Source organism: Rhinatrema bivittatum, chromosome 1 (assembly GCF_901001135.1).
Source record: "Rhinatrema bivittatum chromosome 1, aRhiBiv1.1, whole genome shotgun sequence".
In the NCBI taxonomy this organism is placed as follows: domain Eukaryota; kingdom Metazoa; phylum Chordata; class Amphibia; order Gymnophiona; family Rhinatrematidae; genus Rhinatrema; species Rhinatrema bivittatum.
Window position 1 is genome coordinate 113,414,810 of NC_042615.1, and position 14,569 is coordinate 113,429,378.

At 44.1% G+C, this 14,569-nt stretch overlaps 1 protein-coding gene across 10 annotated transcripts in view; it reads left to right on the forward strand.

Annotated features, from left to right (window-relative positions):
* The window catches only part of TRAPPC11 (trafficking protein particle complex 11), a 203,426-nt gene that overhangs the window by 100,974 nt on the left and 87,883 nt on the right, over positions 1–14,569 (forward strand). For all 10 annotated transcript variants that reach the window (XM_029583298.1, XM_029582652.1, XM_029582739.1 and 7 more), the window contains 2 exons: positions 2,063–2,218; positions 2,363–2,550. In XM_029583298.1, the coding sequence (XP_029439158.1) occupies positions 2,063–2,218; positions 2,363–2,550 (344 nt within the window). The remainder of the gene's footprint in view (positions 1–2,062; positions 2,219–2,362; positions 2,551–14,569) is intronic.

The window sequence follows — 14,569 nt, forward strand, 5'->3', positions numbered from 1 at the left end:
CAGGGTGTCCCTCAAGGTTCTTCCCTCTCCTCTACCCTTTTCAATATATACATGCTTCCCCTTACCACCCTGCTCTCTAACCTGCACATCAAGCATTTCATTTATGCTGACGATGTGCAACTCATTTTCCCCTTCTCCGACTCCCTCCAAACTGCTCTACGAAACTGGGAATCCTGCCTTTCCTCCATCAACCAACTCCTTAATGACATGCACCTAGCTGTAAATCCTAACAAGACTGAACTTTTAATAATTTCCAACAAACAATCGCTTCCTGACATTCCACTTACATACTCATCCTCCACTTTCCCTGCCCATGTTCGCAATTTAGGTGTACTTATTGATAATCGTCTCACTTTCAAACCATTTATTAACTCCATCATAAAGGAATGTTATTTTAAGCTGCAAACAATAAAAAAAACTCAAACCTCTGCTGCATTTCACGGATTTCCGTACAGTACTCCAGTCTATTATTCTATCCAAAATAGACTACTGTAACGCACTCCTCCTTGGCATCCCCGCCTCACACACCAAGCCGTTACAACTATTACAAAATGCCGCCGCTCGCATACTGTCAAATTCCAAAAAAAGGGACCATATCACTCCCATACTTATCGAACTACACTGGCTCCCAATACACTCACGAATTCTTTATAAAGCACTCTCCATCATCCACAAAAGTTTGCTAAACTCCAACCTCAATTGGATTAACCCCCCACTCCATCTTCGTACTTCCAATAGACCTACACGCCCAGCTCTACAAGGAACACTACGTGCCCAATCCATCAAATCATTCAAACTCTCCTCCACCATAAGCAGAGCTTTCTCTCTAGCCGGCCCAACCATTTGGAACTCCTTACCGCATGATATTCGCCTGGAGACATACACACCCATTTTAAAAAAAAAACTGAAAACCTGGCTCTTTCAGCAAGCCTACCCCATAACACCCCCCATTACTTAATATCATTTGTTTTGTATATTTGCGATCTACGACTATGAAAGCGGTTTGAATACGGAATACGTTATGTCCCTCATTTTGTACATTGTACCTTTTTGAAGTTATGTTTTTAGTTATCTTTTATAACTTATAGTTTTTAAATCATTGTTATTGCTTTCTCTACCCTTGACCCTCCCCCTACCATTGACCCTTCCCCTGGTTTTTGTTTTTCTCTGGTGATATGTAAGGGCTACACCCTATAGTTAACTGTATATTTTTCTGTTTTTCTGTTTTATGTAAGGGCTCCGCCTAAAAGTTCTTGTTTATTGTGAACCGATGCGATGTGCGAACGGACATCGGTATAGAAGAGACTTTAAATAAATAAATAATAAATAAATAAATATTTTCTTGTTTCTGTTTTGACATTAGGCTTATGTAGAGAGGTGGATGATTCTGTTCAGTGTGTGTTTTTGTTTTTTTTAAACATCTGAGACCAGTAGAAAATTGGGATCTAATTATGAGATCTGACTTTTATATAGATATTATCACTTGTTACATAGGATATGGTTCATGAAACAGCCATGGCATTGGCATGTTTTGTTGGTGCATTTCAAGTAAATAATAATATATACTTAACCCCCTTTCCCTCTAAGAACCTCAAACACTTCATTCAACCCTTACTTTAAAATAATGTGTCTGTTTTAATCTGCACTTATACAATTCCATATATAACCAGTGTACATACCATCTGCTCCCCAAATCCATGTATATATCTTATCCTTATGTATCTGTTCTCACCCTCCCCCACCCCCCCTCTTGTCTCTATCCCTCCTTCCCCAAGTTTTTTAGTTATCTGCTTTGTTACTGTGTTACATATTGTTCTTTGTAAAGGCCTCGCCTATATATTCCTTGTTTATAAGTTACTTGTAAACCGGCACGATGTGCAAACGGTTGCCGGTATATAAAATAAAATAAATAAAATAAATAAATAAAATATTATAATTTTGGGCTCCCTCTTGTGCACTTTAGGAATTTTCTGTTGAAAATATACCCTAAATGTCATAACGAAACTGTACTGAATGGTAAGAAGTTTGCCATTTAATTTGTGTTTTGTGTGTTCTGTTGCAGGAATACAATCAGTACTGCATCGTGGAGGAAGCCTATCAGTCAAGTGATATTCTGGAGCAGTCCTCACAGGGAACAGTCTGTCTAGTTCCTGGAAAAACTAGAAAGTTCACATTTAAATTTGTTGCTAAAACAGAGGATGTAGGAAAGAAAATAGAGGTTAGTTTATTAGGAATTTTAGAAGTGTGCAGATTTTGGACTCAGGAAGGGCATGATGGTGAATACTGGTGGGGGTGGAGGGCGGTTGTGTACATGAATATAGGAATTATTTAATTGCACACTTTGTGTCCGGACTTTTTTCAGATCACCTCGGTGGATCTTATTCTGGGCAGCGAGACTGGCAGGTGTGTGATTCTAAATTGGCATGGAGGTGGTGGAGATGCAGCATCTCCTCAAGAGGCATTGCAAGCTGCCCGTTCCTTCAAACGGAGACCTAAGCTTCCAGAGAACGAGGTTTGCTGGGACAGTGTGACTATTCAAGCAAGCACCATGTGAGCAGAGGCTAAGAAAAATATCTTTTAGTATTGTAACTGTATAAAACCATTTCCAGAGATATTGGTACATGTGTACATGGGGAACAGAATTAAAATGAATACTTCCTCTGCATTCAGGTTCCTCAGTCCACACAAGTGGATTATGCACCTCTACCAGCAGATGGAGACGGAGTAAAAGCTGACGTCACGGACATATAGCTCTGCCCCGATATCAGCCCCTCAGTATTCTCAATTTCCAGCAGATGGTGGGCATGCATTTCCCTTCTGGGGATTGCCTGTGGTAAAAAAAAAAAAATTAATGATAGGAGAAGATGGAAAGGAAAATTGGTTCTTACCTGCTAATTTTCATTCCTGTGATCCGTGGTACTACAGGAACGAAAATTATTAGGTAAGAAACTAATTTTCCTTTCCTGTAGTACAGTGGTTCTCAACCTTTTTTTTGGCCGGGACACACTTGACAGATGGTTCTCATATGCATGACATACTGAACATGTGACCATCACGGGGCTAATTGTAAACATGCACTCTGCATCCACAGGAATTCCCTCAACCCCCAGCAATGAGTGCAGAGCAGATCTAGGGCAATACCCTGTACAACTCGCCGTACAAAAAAGATATTCTGGTTCTGATGACATCCCAGTAAAAGCAAAACAATCTCCTTTTACTACCAGGCACAATAGCCTTCCTTATGAAAAGACAGTAATTTACCACTAATGCATATCCTATTGAGAAAACACAACAAATAAGATTGATACAAATGCCTACATGCTAGTAAAATACCTCACCTCGGTCACACACCCTTCACCAAGTACAGAAAAACCACAAATTATAAATATGGCGACAAACTGGAATGGAAAACTAAAAAAGCCACTCTGCATGCAGTGCGAACCTGGAGAAATGGAAAGAGAAATATAGCACCTAACAGACTCTCAGGATTTGCAATAATGCACATAGACTAACCCGCACAAAGTTACACGTGTATTATGGAACACACTAAAACAGATGTACCTACAAATGTTGGTAAAAAAACCCCCTTTAAATAAATAAATAAATAAATAAATAAAAAAAGTGACGATCCCATCTAAGAAATACAACTATTAAACCAGGCCCTAAACACTAATACATTTCCTATTTGGAAAACAGAATAAGCCAAGCTGCTATAGAGCCCCACACAGAAATAATTGTAAAGTTATACTAAAAATGTTACAAAACAGCTGCTCAACAGAATAATATCCAACAATTAAAAACTCATAAAAATTATTAAAACATGTCCAAATATCAATAAAATATTTCAAAACAGCAGACATCGCATAATACCCAATAATTAAAATGGCAGTCAATCAAGAAAAATAAATTTAAAAAGCCACCTTTACTTACCCTCTCCAGCAACTCTCCTACTCCTTTCCCTTCCAGGCCAATAGAACTCACCAGAAGCAGCAAGGGCTGCTGAAGCTCTGTCCTCACAGTGCCCACAACCAGAGACAGACAGACAGACAGACACACACACACACACACACACACACACACACACACGTCTCTCTCACACTTGTCATCTTCCTGACCAGTCTCTCTCTCTCTCCCATATGCACACTTGTCATCTTCCTGACCAGTCTCTCTCTCTCTCCCATATGCACACTTGTCATCTTCCTGACCAGTCTCTCTCTCTCTCTCCCATATGCACACTTGTCATCTTCCTGACCAGTCTCTCTCTCTCTCTCCCATATGCACACTTGTCATCTTCCTGACCAGTCTCTCTCTCTCTCTCCCATATGCACACTTGTCATCTTCCTGACCAGTCTCTCTCTCTCTCCCATATGCACACTTGTCATCTTCCTGACCAGTCTCTCTCTCTCTCCCATATGCACACTTGTCATCTTCCTGACCAGTCTCTCTCTCTCTCTCCCATATGCACACTTGTCATCTTCCCTGACCAGTCTCTCTCTCTCTCCCATATGCACACTTGTCATCTTCCTGACCAGTCTCTCTCTCTCAATCACACTCATGGTCTCGCACCCATTCACACTCAGCTTCTTACCCAGGCTTCTCTCTCTCCCATATGCACACTTGTCATCTTCCTGACCAGTCTCTCTCTCTCTCTCTCTCTCTCCCATATGCACACTTGTCATCTTCCTGACCAGTCTCTCTCTCTCTCTCTCTCTCTCCCATATGCACACTTGTCATCTTCCTGACCAGTCTCTCTCTCTCTCTCTCTCTCTCCCATATGCACACTTGTCATCTTCCTGACCAGTCTCTCTCTCTCTCTCTCTCTCCCATATGCACACTTGTCATCTTCCTGACCAGTCTCTCTCTCTCTCTCTCTCTCTCCCATATGCACACTTGTCATCTTCCTGACCAGTCTCTCTCTCTCTCTCTCTCTCTCCCATATGCACACTTGTCATCTTCCTGACAAGTCTCTCTCTCAATCACACTCATGGTCTCAGCCAGGCTTCCATTCACACCCACACACACCAGCCCTCACCCAGGCGCTCATTCACACCCACACACACCAGCCCTCACCCAGGCGCTCATTCACACACGCACACACACCAGCCCTCACCCAGGCCTTGCTTTGTCGGAGTTCGAAACTATTTCTCCCATGCCACCCCTGGGCTAGACTATGCCTGCCTCACCAGCCAATCAAAGGTTTCCGATTGGCCTGCGCTGGGGCAGGCAGAATGAAGGAGGCTTTCTGTTGGGCAATGGGGGTAGGAAGAAAGGAGGCTTCCAATTGGCCCGCGGGGGCTGGAAAAAAGGAGAAGGGGAGTGCAACGGGTAGTGGGATACTGGGAGACGCGACACACCTACTGGTGTTTGGCGACACACTAGTGTGTCGCGACACACCAGTTGAGAAACGCTGCTGTAGTACCACAGATCAGTCCTGATTACTGGGTTTTGCTTCCCTGCCAGAGGATGGAGACAGAGAAAGTTTTACTGACACTGCTACATAACCTTGTGTGCCACCTGCAGTTCCTCAGTATTGACCTGTACCCAAGTTTAAAAATCAACAAACAAAACCCACCAAATTTTTTTTTTCAACAAGTCTGCATTCTAAACCAAGAAAAGAGAATGAGTAGACAATTCTTCCCCTCTACAGATCGAGTGGATTCTGGACTGATCTGTGGTACTACAGGAATGAAAATTAGCAAATAAGAACCAATTTTCCTTTCCCTGTAAGTGCCCAGATCAGTCTAGATTCTTGGGATGTACCAAGTGGGCCTGCCCAGGGTGGGACCTGGGCAGGCCCACTCGCAAAACACTCTCGCCAAAAGATTGGGACCCTGTATCTCCCACATCCAAATGATAGTGCCTTGCAAAAGTATGCAGAGACTTCCAAGTTGCTGCCCTGCAAATTTCCTGCGGATAAACTATCTGAATCTCCGCCCACGAGGCTGCTTGAGAATGCGTAGAATGAGCACGCAAACCCTCAGGAAGCAGACGACTTTAGATATGTAAGTCAACCCAATGGCCTCCTTGAGCCACCACAGCAATAGTAGCCTTAGATGCCTGAAAACCTCTTTTCGGACCGCTCCATAAAACAAAGAGATAATCTGACCTTCTAAAGTCATTTGTTACCCTGAGATATCTCAACGCCCTGCGTACATCCAAAAACTTAAGCTCCCTCATGTGAGCAGCAGAAGCATCCATCTCGGGAAAAAGCTGGAAGCTCCACTATATGATTCACATGAAATGCCAATACCACCTTTGGTAAAAAGGAAGGTACCGTCCGCAACGACACCCCCAAGTCAGAAATCTAAAGGAATGCATCATGGCAAGACAAAGCCTGCAACTGTGATATTCTCCTAGCTGAACATATAGCCCCCAGAAAAACAACTGTAATGGTCAAATCCTTAAGAGTTGCTCTCCTGAGTGGTTCAAAGAGAGCCTCACACAAACCCCCGAGGACAAGGTTAAGATTCCAGGATGGACAAACTTCATACCGGCGGATGCAAATTCTTTACACACACCCCCCCCCCCCCCCCCCCCCCGCTGGAGAAACCGAACCACATCCGAATGAGATGACAAAGAGGAACCCTCAACCTTGCTTCATAGGCAACCTAGAGCAGCCACTTGGACCTTAAGAGAGTTTAAAGCTAACCCCTTGACTCAAACCATCTTTTGGAAAAGATAAAATGTCAGACACCATAGATTTTAGAGCCTGGACTCTGTTAGTGATAAACCAGGACTCAAAAACCTTCCAGAACCTCACATACAAAAGAGATTTTCTTCTAGCCTGTAACAGCATAGCAATAACTGCCTCGGGATAATCCTTGCGTCTCAATCACCGCCTCTCAAAGTCTATGCTGCTAGACAAAAGTAAGCAGCCTGGTTTTGAAAATATGGGTCCCTGATGAAGGCGGCCTGATAGATGTCCGAAGCGTATCGGACCGTTCACAGCCAAGTTGACTAGATCCACAAACCACGGGCGATGCGGCCACTCTGGAGCTACCAGCACTACTTCATCATGATGTCCTCTCTATCCATTGCAACACCTTATCTATGAGTGGCCAAGGAGGAAAGATGTAAAGCAGAACTTCCTGAGGCCAAGGAACCACCAGAGCATCAACGCCCTTGGCCCCATGTTTCCTTCTCTGACTGAAAAATGAAATGCCGTGATATTCTGGCAAGTCGCCATTAGATCCACGTAGGAGGAGCCCCATCTCTCATGGATGAGCTGCGTCACTGTCTCAGACAGCTCCCACTCCTCTGGATCTAGCAATCTGCGACTTGAAAAATCCGCTTGGACGTTTTCGACCCCTGTGATGTGCGATGCCACTATCCACTCCAGGTACTGCTCTGCGTAAAGTATCAACTCTTGGGCCTCCTGGGCCACTGCTCAACTCTTGGTTCCGCCCTGCTGATTGATATAGGCTACCGTCATCACATTGTCCGACACAACCCTCACCAACCGACGTTTCACCAACGGCAGAAATGCACATAAGGCTAAGTGCATCGCTCTGGTCTCTAACTGATTGATAGACCAGGAAGCCTCTTTCACAGACCAGCAGCCTTGAGTCGATTGCTGCTGACAAACAGCTCCCCAACCAGTCTATCTGGAAACTTGAGCTCTACACCACAAGCCAGATTGGAATTTAGAAGTCACCAAGACAGTCTGTCCCATGAGATGCCCTCGAGCGGCAAGGGGTGATGAAATTCCTCCAAGAGCGGGTTCTACCAAGCCAGAAGAGCCCTCTGTAAGGATCTCATATGAGCGAACGCCCATTCCACTGACTCCAGGGTTGAAGCCATTGAGCCAAGAACCTGCAAATAATCCCAGACCTTGAGCATCAGCAACCCCAATAAACGCCAAATCTGCCTCTAGCTTCTGAACATGCTCCTCAGTAAGAAACACATTTCCAGGCCGAGTGATGAACCAAGTTCCCAGATATTCCAGGAGCTGTATCTGAACCAGGTGACTCTTCATCAAATTCACTACCCAGCCGAGTGACTCGAATTCCAATCACTTTCTGAACCGACTGGCGACAAAGATCCTCTGACAGCTCTGATAAGCCAGTCATCTAGATATGGATGCACCAGAACTCCTTCCTGACGCAAAGTCATCACCACCACCACCACCATCATAACCTTGGTGAAGGTGCAAGGCGCCGTGGCCAACCGGAAGGGAAGTGGCTGAAACTGAAAATGCTGACCCAGAACCATGAACCACAGAAACTGCTGATGTTCTGGATGAATGGGTATGTGTAGATACACCTCCGTCAGATGTAGAGAAGCCAGGAACTCGCCTTTGCAAACTGCTGCTATAACAGACCTCAGGGTCTCCATTCGGAAACGCGGTACCTTGAGCGCTGCATTTACCCTTTTGAAATCCAGACTTGGCCAAAAAGTGCCTTCCTTCTTCGGAATGATGAAGTAAATGGAATCCCTTTTCATACCTTGCTCCTTGCGGGGAACCGGAATTATCGCCCCTAGCTTCTGTACCCAGTCCAGCGTTTCCTAAACCATGAGTTGCTTGTGTAAGGACCTGCAAGGGGAAACCAGAAACAAATCTTGGACTGGTCGAGCAAATTCTAACGCATAGCTGTCTCTTACCCACTGATCCTGAGTAATTTTAATCCACTCCCCATAAAATCTCGCCAAGCGACGACCTATGACAGGAACAACGAAGTAGACCAGCCTCACCTCATTGCAAGGACTTAACTCCAGCTGTGCTGCTACCCGTGGCGTCCTAGAAGGGTCTTCGGCCCACCCAAAAGGACTGACCCAGGACTGTCCCCGGAGGGAGAATTGCTTCTGTGGACCCGGCATTCCCCTCGCCAGACGAGACCTCCTGTTATCCCGAAAGCTGGTCCGAGCCTGAAAAAAACCTCTTGCCCTCAAGTTTATCCTCTGGCAACCTGTGCACCTTATTCTCGCCCAAATTGTTCATCAACTGCTCCAGGACCTCCTCAAACAAGAATCAGTCTTGAAAGTCAGAGACCCCAACTGAGATTTGAGGTTACATCCACTGACCAGTTACACAACCATTACAACCTCTTGGCTGATACTGTAGACACCATAATTCGAGTTGTCCTTACCAAGTCATATGAAGCATCTGCCCCATAAGCAACAGTCACCTCTATATGCTCAGTCCTGCTTGCCTCCTCACCAGAGGTTGACTGATTTTCCTGCAGGTTTTGAACCCAGTGTAGAAAGCCTGCTGCATAAAACTAGTACAAATAGCAGCCCATAGGCTCAGGGCTGACATCTCAAAGATCCTCTTAATGAGTATCTCCAATTTTCGATCCTGAACATCCTTCAATGCTGTGGACCCAGCAACAGGAATAGTTATCTTTTTAGTAATTGCCGAAACCACAGTATCGACCTTAGGAAAGGTGAAAAGCTCCAATGTCTGCTCGGGTAAGGGATAAAGCTTCGCCATAGCCCTCCCTACCTTCAAGCCTGCTTCGGAAGTCCCCCACTCCCTATCAACAAGCTTTTTCACAGACTTGTGGTATGGAAAGGCTCTCGCTGGACCCTCAGCCCATCCAGGACCGGATCAGACCCTTCCAAATAAGAATCTTCCTGAGGCACCTTGACCATAAGCTGCGAAAGAGATGGACCACCTTAGGATCATCACCCTCAAAGACTGGAATATCCTCTGGATCATTTACCTGATCAGTGCCTCCTGCATCTGGATCAATTGGTAACTCATGCCCAGTAAGTTTCCCTGCCCCCACTGGGGCATCATCCAAGTCCTCAGACTCATCCCCCAACGTGTCCTCCCCCATAAGCAGGAACTAACAACCGCTGGACAAGGGACGTGCATCTTCTTTCGGACTGATCAGGCTTGGACCCCATAAAACGCCCCTCAGACGGCCGGATCTGAGATTCAAAACTGGATGACGTCGTCTGCTGCTTAGCCAAATAGGCTTCATACAGCAGCAAAACAAAATTGCCAGAAAAAAGTTTTGAGGCCCCAGCCAAAGATGAAGAGGCTTCAGGAAGGGGCATAAGAGGAATTTTTTCCCCATCCGAACCCCTCTGATCCCCTCCAGATCCTGAACATGCTGGGAACAGTCGTGGAGGAACATCCCCCCCCCCCCCCCCCCCCAATCAGCACGGGAATGACTATAAAAGAATCCAAGATTACCTCCATTCCCGCGCTGAGCGGAAAGGGATCCTCACCCCTTCGCAAGCCTCGATGCGCTATAGGAACCAAAGCGGAGGCCAGCCGTTGCCTCTTACTGCTCACCCGGCCGTCAGACAAACCCTCATCGCCTGCCAAACAGCCGAAGCACAGCCCTTGTTTGTTAAGCCGTGAACACGCCCAGCCACATGCACGGCAAACCAACCCATGTCCCATAGCGATCACGGAGGACAGCTTACGTCCGAGCAGCAAACAGACAGACAGACTCAGCCACTACAAAATATGAGCACTGCAACCGCCATAATCACCAAGAAGGAAGTTGTCTGCAAAGTACCGCTGTATTTTATTTATTTATTTATTTCAACTTTTTGAAGCTTCCTTTCCAGGCTGGAAAATAGAGCTGTCAAAGGAATAGGCTGCTTCAAAAGAAAATGTCTGTGAGCCTGCAGCTGCATCAGCAGCCTCATGAAGGGGAGGATCTGGACCACCAGATTTACACCCCACTTGGTGCAAGGATCAAACATACAAAAGGGCTACCAACCCCCAACTCGTTCACCTCAACCAGACAGGGAAGTATCCACTAGGATCCAAAATCCCCCCTCTGAAGAAGGCTCCAAAATTAAAAAAAAAAAAAAAATCAATCATTTCCAGACTGCAGTTCTTGCACCATCTACTGGAGACAGAGAAATACTGAGGAAATGCAGGTGGCACACAAGGTTATGTAGCAGTGTCGGTAAAACTTTCTCTGACTGGAGGCAAAACCCAGGAGTCAGCACTGATCTGGGTACACACAAGGAAGAATTTTCAAACACTACTTGAGCTCCTGAGATAACACCTCCTTAATTTGAGCATTTTCAGTCCGGGAGCCTGCCTCAGGCATGGATTTAAGTGGTTGGAGCCAGAGGGGGTGCTCGGTGGTAACGGATTGTGCCCTCTCCCCCCATAACTGGAGTCCCATTCGTGTTCTCAACCAGGAGGGCAGAGCTCGGGTACACCAAAAAAAAAAAGGAAGAGAAGATTGTTTAGGGAGATTTTTTTCATATCCTTAGTGGTTCTCTTTCCCTGAATGTTTGGCGTCCTTTCCCCTCTTCCCTTTCATTTTCCTCAGAGTTTAGTGTAGAGCGGGTGCTGCGGACTTTGGCAGGTTGAGCTGCCTTTGGCTAGGCCCCGATTGTAAGGCTCAATTTTCTTCAGCCTTGTGGAGGGCCACAGTGGCATGGTTTGACCGTGCTGGTTGGGTGTACGCACCACGCAACAGTGCACCGACGTGAACGTGCCAGTTGTGTGTGTAAGACCATGGCCTATATAGAGCAGGGGCTTTCGTACAAGCACATACTGTTTTGAGCGTACACTGTCTGAGCACATAACTGAGTGCACACCATCTAAGCACCTACTATCTGAATGCCTCCTGAGCGCATTCTTGCTTTGTTTAGGTGCGTAATATTTGAGCGCATCCTGTCTGGGTGTATTCTATTTCGGCGCATACTATTTGAGTGCAATCGGTATGGGCACATTCTGTTTGGGCTTATGCTGTCTCAGTGCACACTATTTATGTGCTTACTGTATGGAACCATAGCTCTTTGCAGGCATGTGATGGTGTATGTTCTCCCGGAATGGTTATGGTGCTGGGGACATAGGGGTTTCAGCATCTAACTAGGCTAGCCTAGAAATTAAGACTCTAGTCCTCAACCTTGCCGCCAGTGCTAATTCAAGCCCCATTGGGGGTGCTTTCCGGACAATCTGTTTTCAAAGGAATCTTTAAAGGAACCTGTTGTAATGAAGTCATATAAAGACAGTTTGCACTGTATGTATCAGTATAATTACATTTATGCAGCTTGCTACATAAGGGCAATGGAGCCATTACTTTCTCTGTGTCTGTCAGCACTAGTTGGACAGGATGATTTACCTACTATGGTTTTTTTTTATTATTTTATTTCTCAGGATTTTCAATTTTACAATCAAGCATTTCTTGATTACATGTCTGGCATAAGTACAATAGGCCTCATTCTTATACCAACAGGAAAAAGAAAGGGGATAGAATTCATCTGCCATTTCTAAGTCCTCAAAGCGTGAGGAAAGATTACACATATATTGAAGGCATAACAATCAGGAGAAAATAATAAACTAGGAAATAACAGACGGCCTAACTAGGATAACCATTTATCTATTTCATAGAGTTTTCAGCTATTTCAATTGGGGTGTTACCTATAGTTTCTGTAGTTTGTTTTTCAGTTATAAATCTATACAAATGTGACGGTTGAAAAAAAACAATATTTCATCTTTTGGTATACAATATTACACTTTCATGGGTATTTTAACTTAAATATTGCACCCATTTGCAACAATTTTGGCTTTACTGCGAGAAATTCCTTCCTCCTTGTTTGAGTTTCCTTTGTTACGTCAGGAAATATTCTTACCTCCATCTGACAAACTTTTTCTTTAATATTACGAAAAAAAAGTTTTTTAACCCATTCTTTATCCGATCTTAATAAAAAAAGATATTGTCATTGTAGCAGGTTGGGCTTCTTCCAAACCAGTAGATTCAAGAATATCAGTGACATTCAAAGGTTTCAAAGTTTGATAATTGTCTACATTTTCAGATGTTTTTTTCATAGAAGGTGCATAATATACTTGAGATAATGGGGGTAACACTTGCTGTGGAATTTTTAAAAATTCTAATGTGAATTTATTCCACATTTCCTTAGCTGACAATCTTTCCATTTTATTTATTTATTTATTTATTTAACTTTTTTATATACCAACATTCAAGACGGTGGTCCCATCATGCTGGTTCACAAGAAACAGGGGTGTAATTATAATAAACTTTACCATTTAAACATTTAAACAATTACCATTTAAACAATAGTGCAGAAAAGCAGTTACATATAACAAGGAAAACAATAACTTGGAATGAGAAGGGAAATGAAGATCAGATAGTTATATATAAGTATAAATAACATTGTAAGAGGTGGCTATTAACGCTAATGCTAGCGGAGCGTGTTGAAAGAAGGAAGTTAGATGGAATTGGAGTTAGGAAAGGCCTGCGTGAACAGCCACGTCTTGAGTCTTTTCTTGAATGTTGAGATGTTGGGTTCCATTCTAAGATCCGGGGGAATGGAGTTCCATAATGTTGGACCGGCTGTGGAGAATGCCCGATCTCTGAGCGTGATGTGTCTGGTAGTCTTGGCTGGAGGTACTTGAAGTGATCCTTTGTAAGCATCTCTTTTCGGTCTTGTGGAATGGTGTAATTGGAGGGGGATATGTAGATCGATTGGGGCTAATTGATGGATGTTTTTGAAAATGGTGAGAATGGCCTTGTAGATTATTCTGAAGTGGATGGGCAGCCAATGGAGGTCCATCAAGATAGGTGTTATGTGTTCTCTTCTCCTGGTGTTGGTGAGTATACGGGCGGAGGCGTTTTGGACCATTTGTAATGGTTTGGTGTGTGATGAAGGGAGACCAAGCATGATGGTGTTACAATAGTCCAGCTTTGCGAAAATGATTGATTGTAGGATTGTTCTGAAGTCATGTGTGTGGAAGAGGGGTCGTATTCTTTTCAGCACTTTAGGAAAATTCTTTTCAGCACTTTAGGAAAATTTATTAGTCTTAAGTTATTACTCCTTAATTGGTTTTCTAAATTTTCCATTTTTCTAGTCAAAAATTGATTTTCCTTCATTATCAATCCATTTTGATTATTTAATATTTTCACTTCTTGAGAATTTCTTTCAATCTCCAAATCTCTCTTTAAATCATCACTGATTATTTTATTCACTCTAATTTCTATCTTTTCCATGTTTTTAACTGTTGGTTTTAATTGGAGAGATACATTTTTATCTAAAACAAGCGTTTCCCATATAACTTCTAATGAAAATGTGTGCGGCCTTACAATAGGTATCATTTCAAATTTTTCACTTTCTAAAACAGATTCTTGAGATGACTCCCCTTTCATAACTTTCCCTTCTAGCCCACTAGGATTCCTAGTTTTCTCTGCTACTAGAACCTCAGATGTTTCCAGAGGACCCTCTGTGTCATCACTTTTTCTCAGGGATGACACGGTGTTCTCTATAGGTTCACATCTCGAAGTAGCAGGGTTTTCAGGGGGTACTCTACTGTCCGGGGATAATGAGATTTCAAGGTCGCAAAGGTTTGCATTGCCTTCCTGCATTCCCTCAGGCGACAATTCCACCCGGTCTCATGGCAATCCTTCTGATATGGGCGTCCATATGGCCCAATACCGGACTAGCTAGTTCCCCTTCAATAACAGTTCTCTCTCTTGCCCTTCGTTTCTGGGCTGAGTGAGGCATAATAAATAAAAAGTCAAAGAAAATGGAGGGGACTTAGCTGAGTTGGTCGTCTCTTCCTGTTTCCTCACGTGGGGTCTGTGAAGGGTAAGGTGACCTCTTTAGTCAAATCAACAGAAGAGCCGGAGCA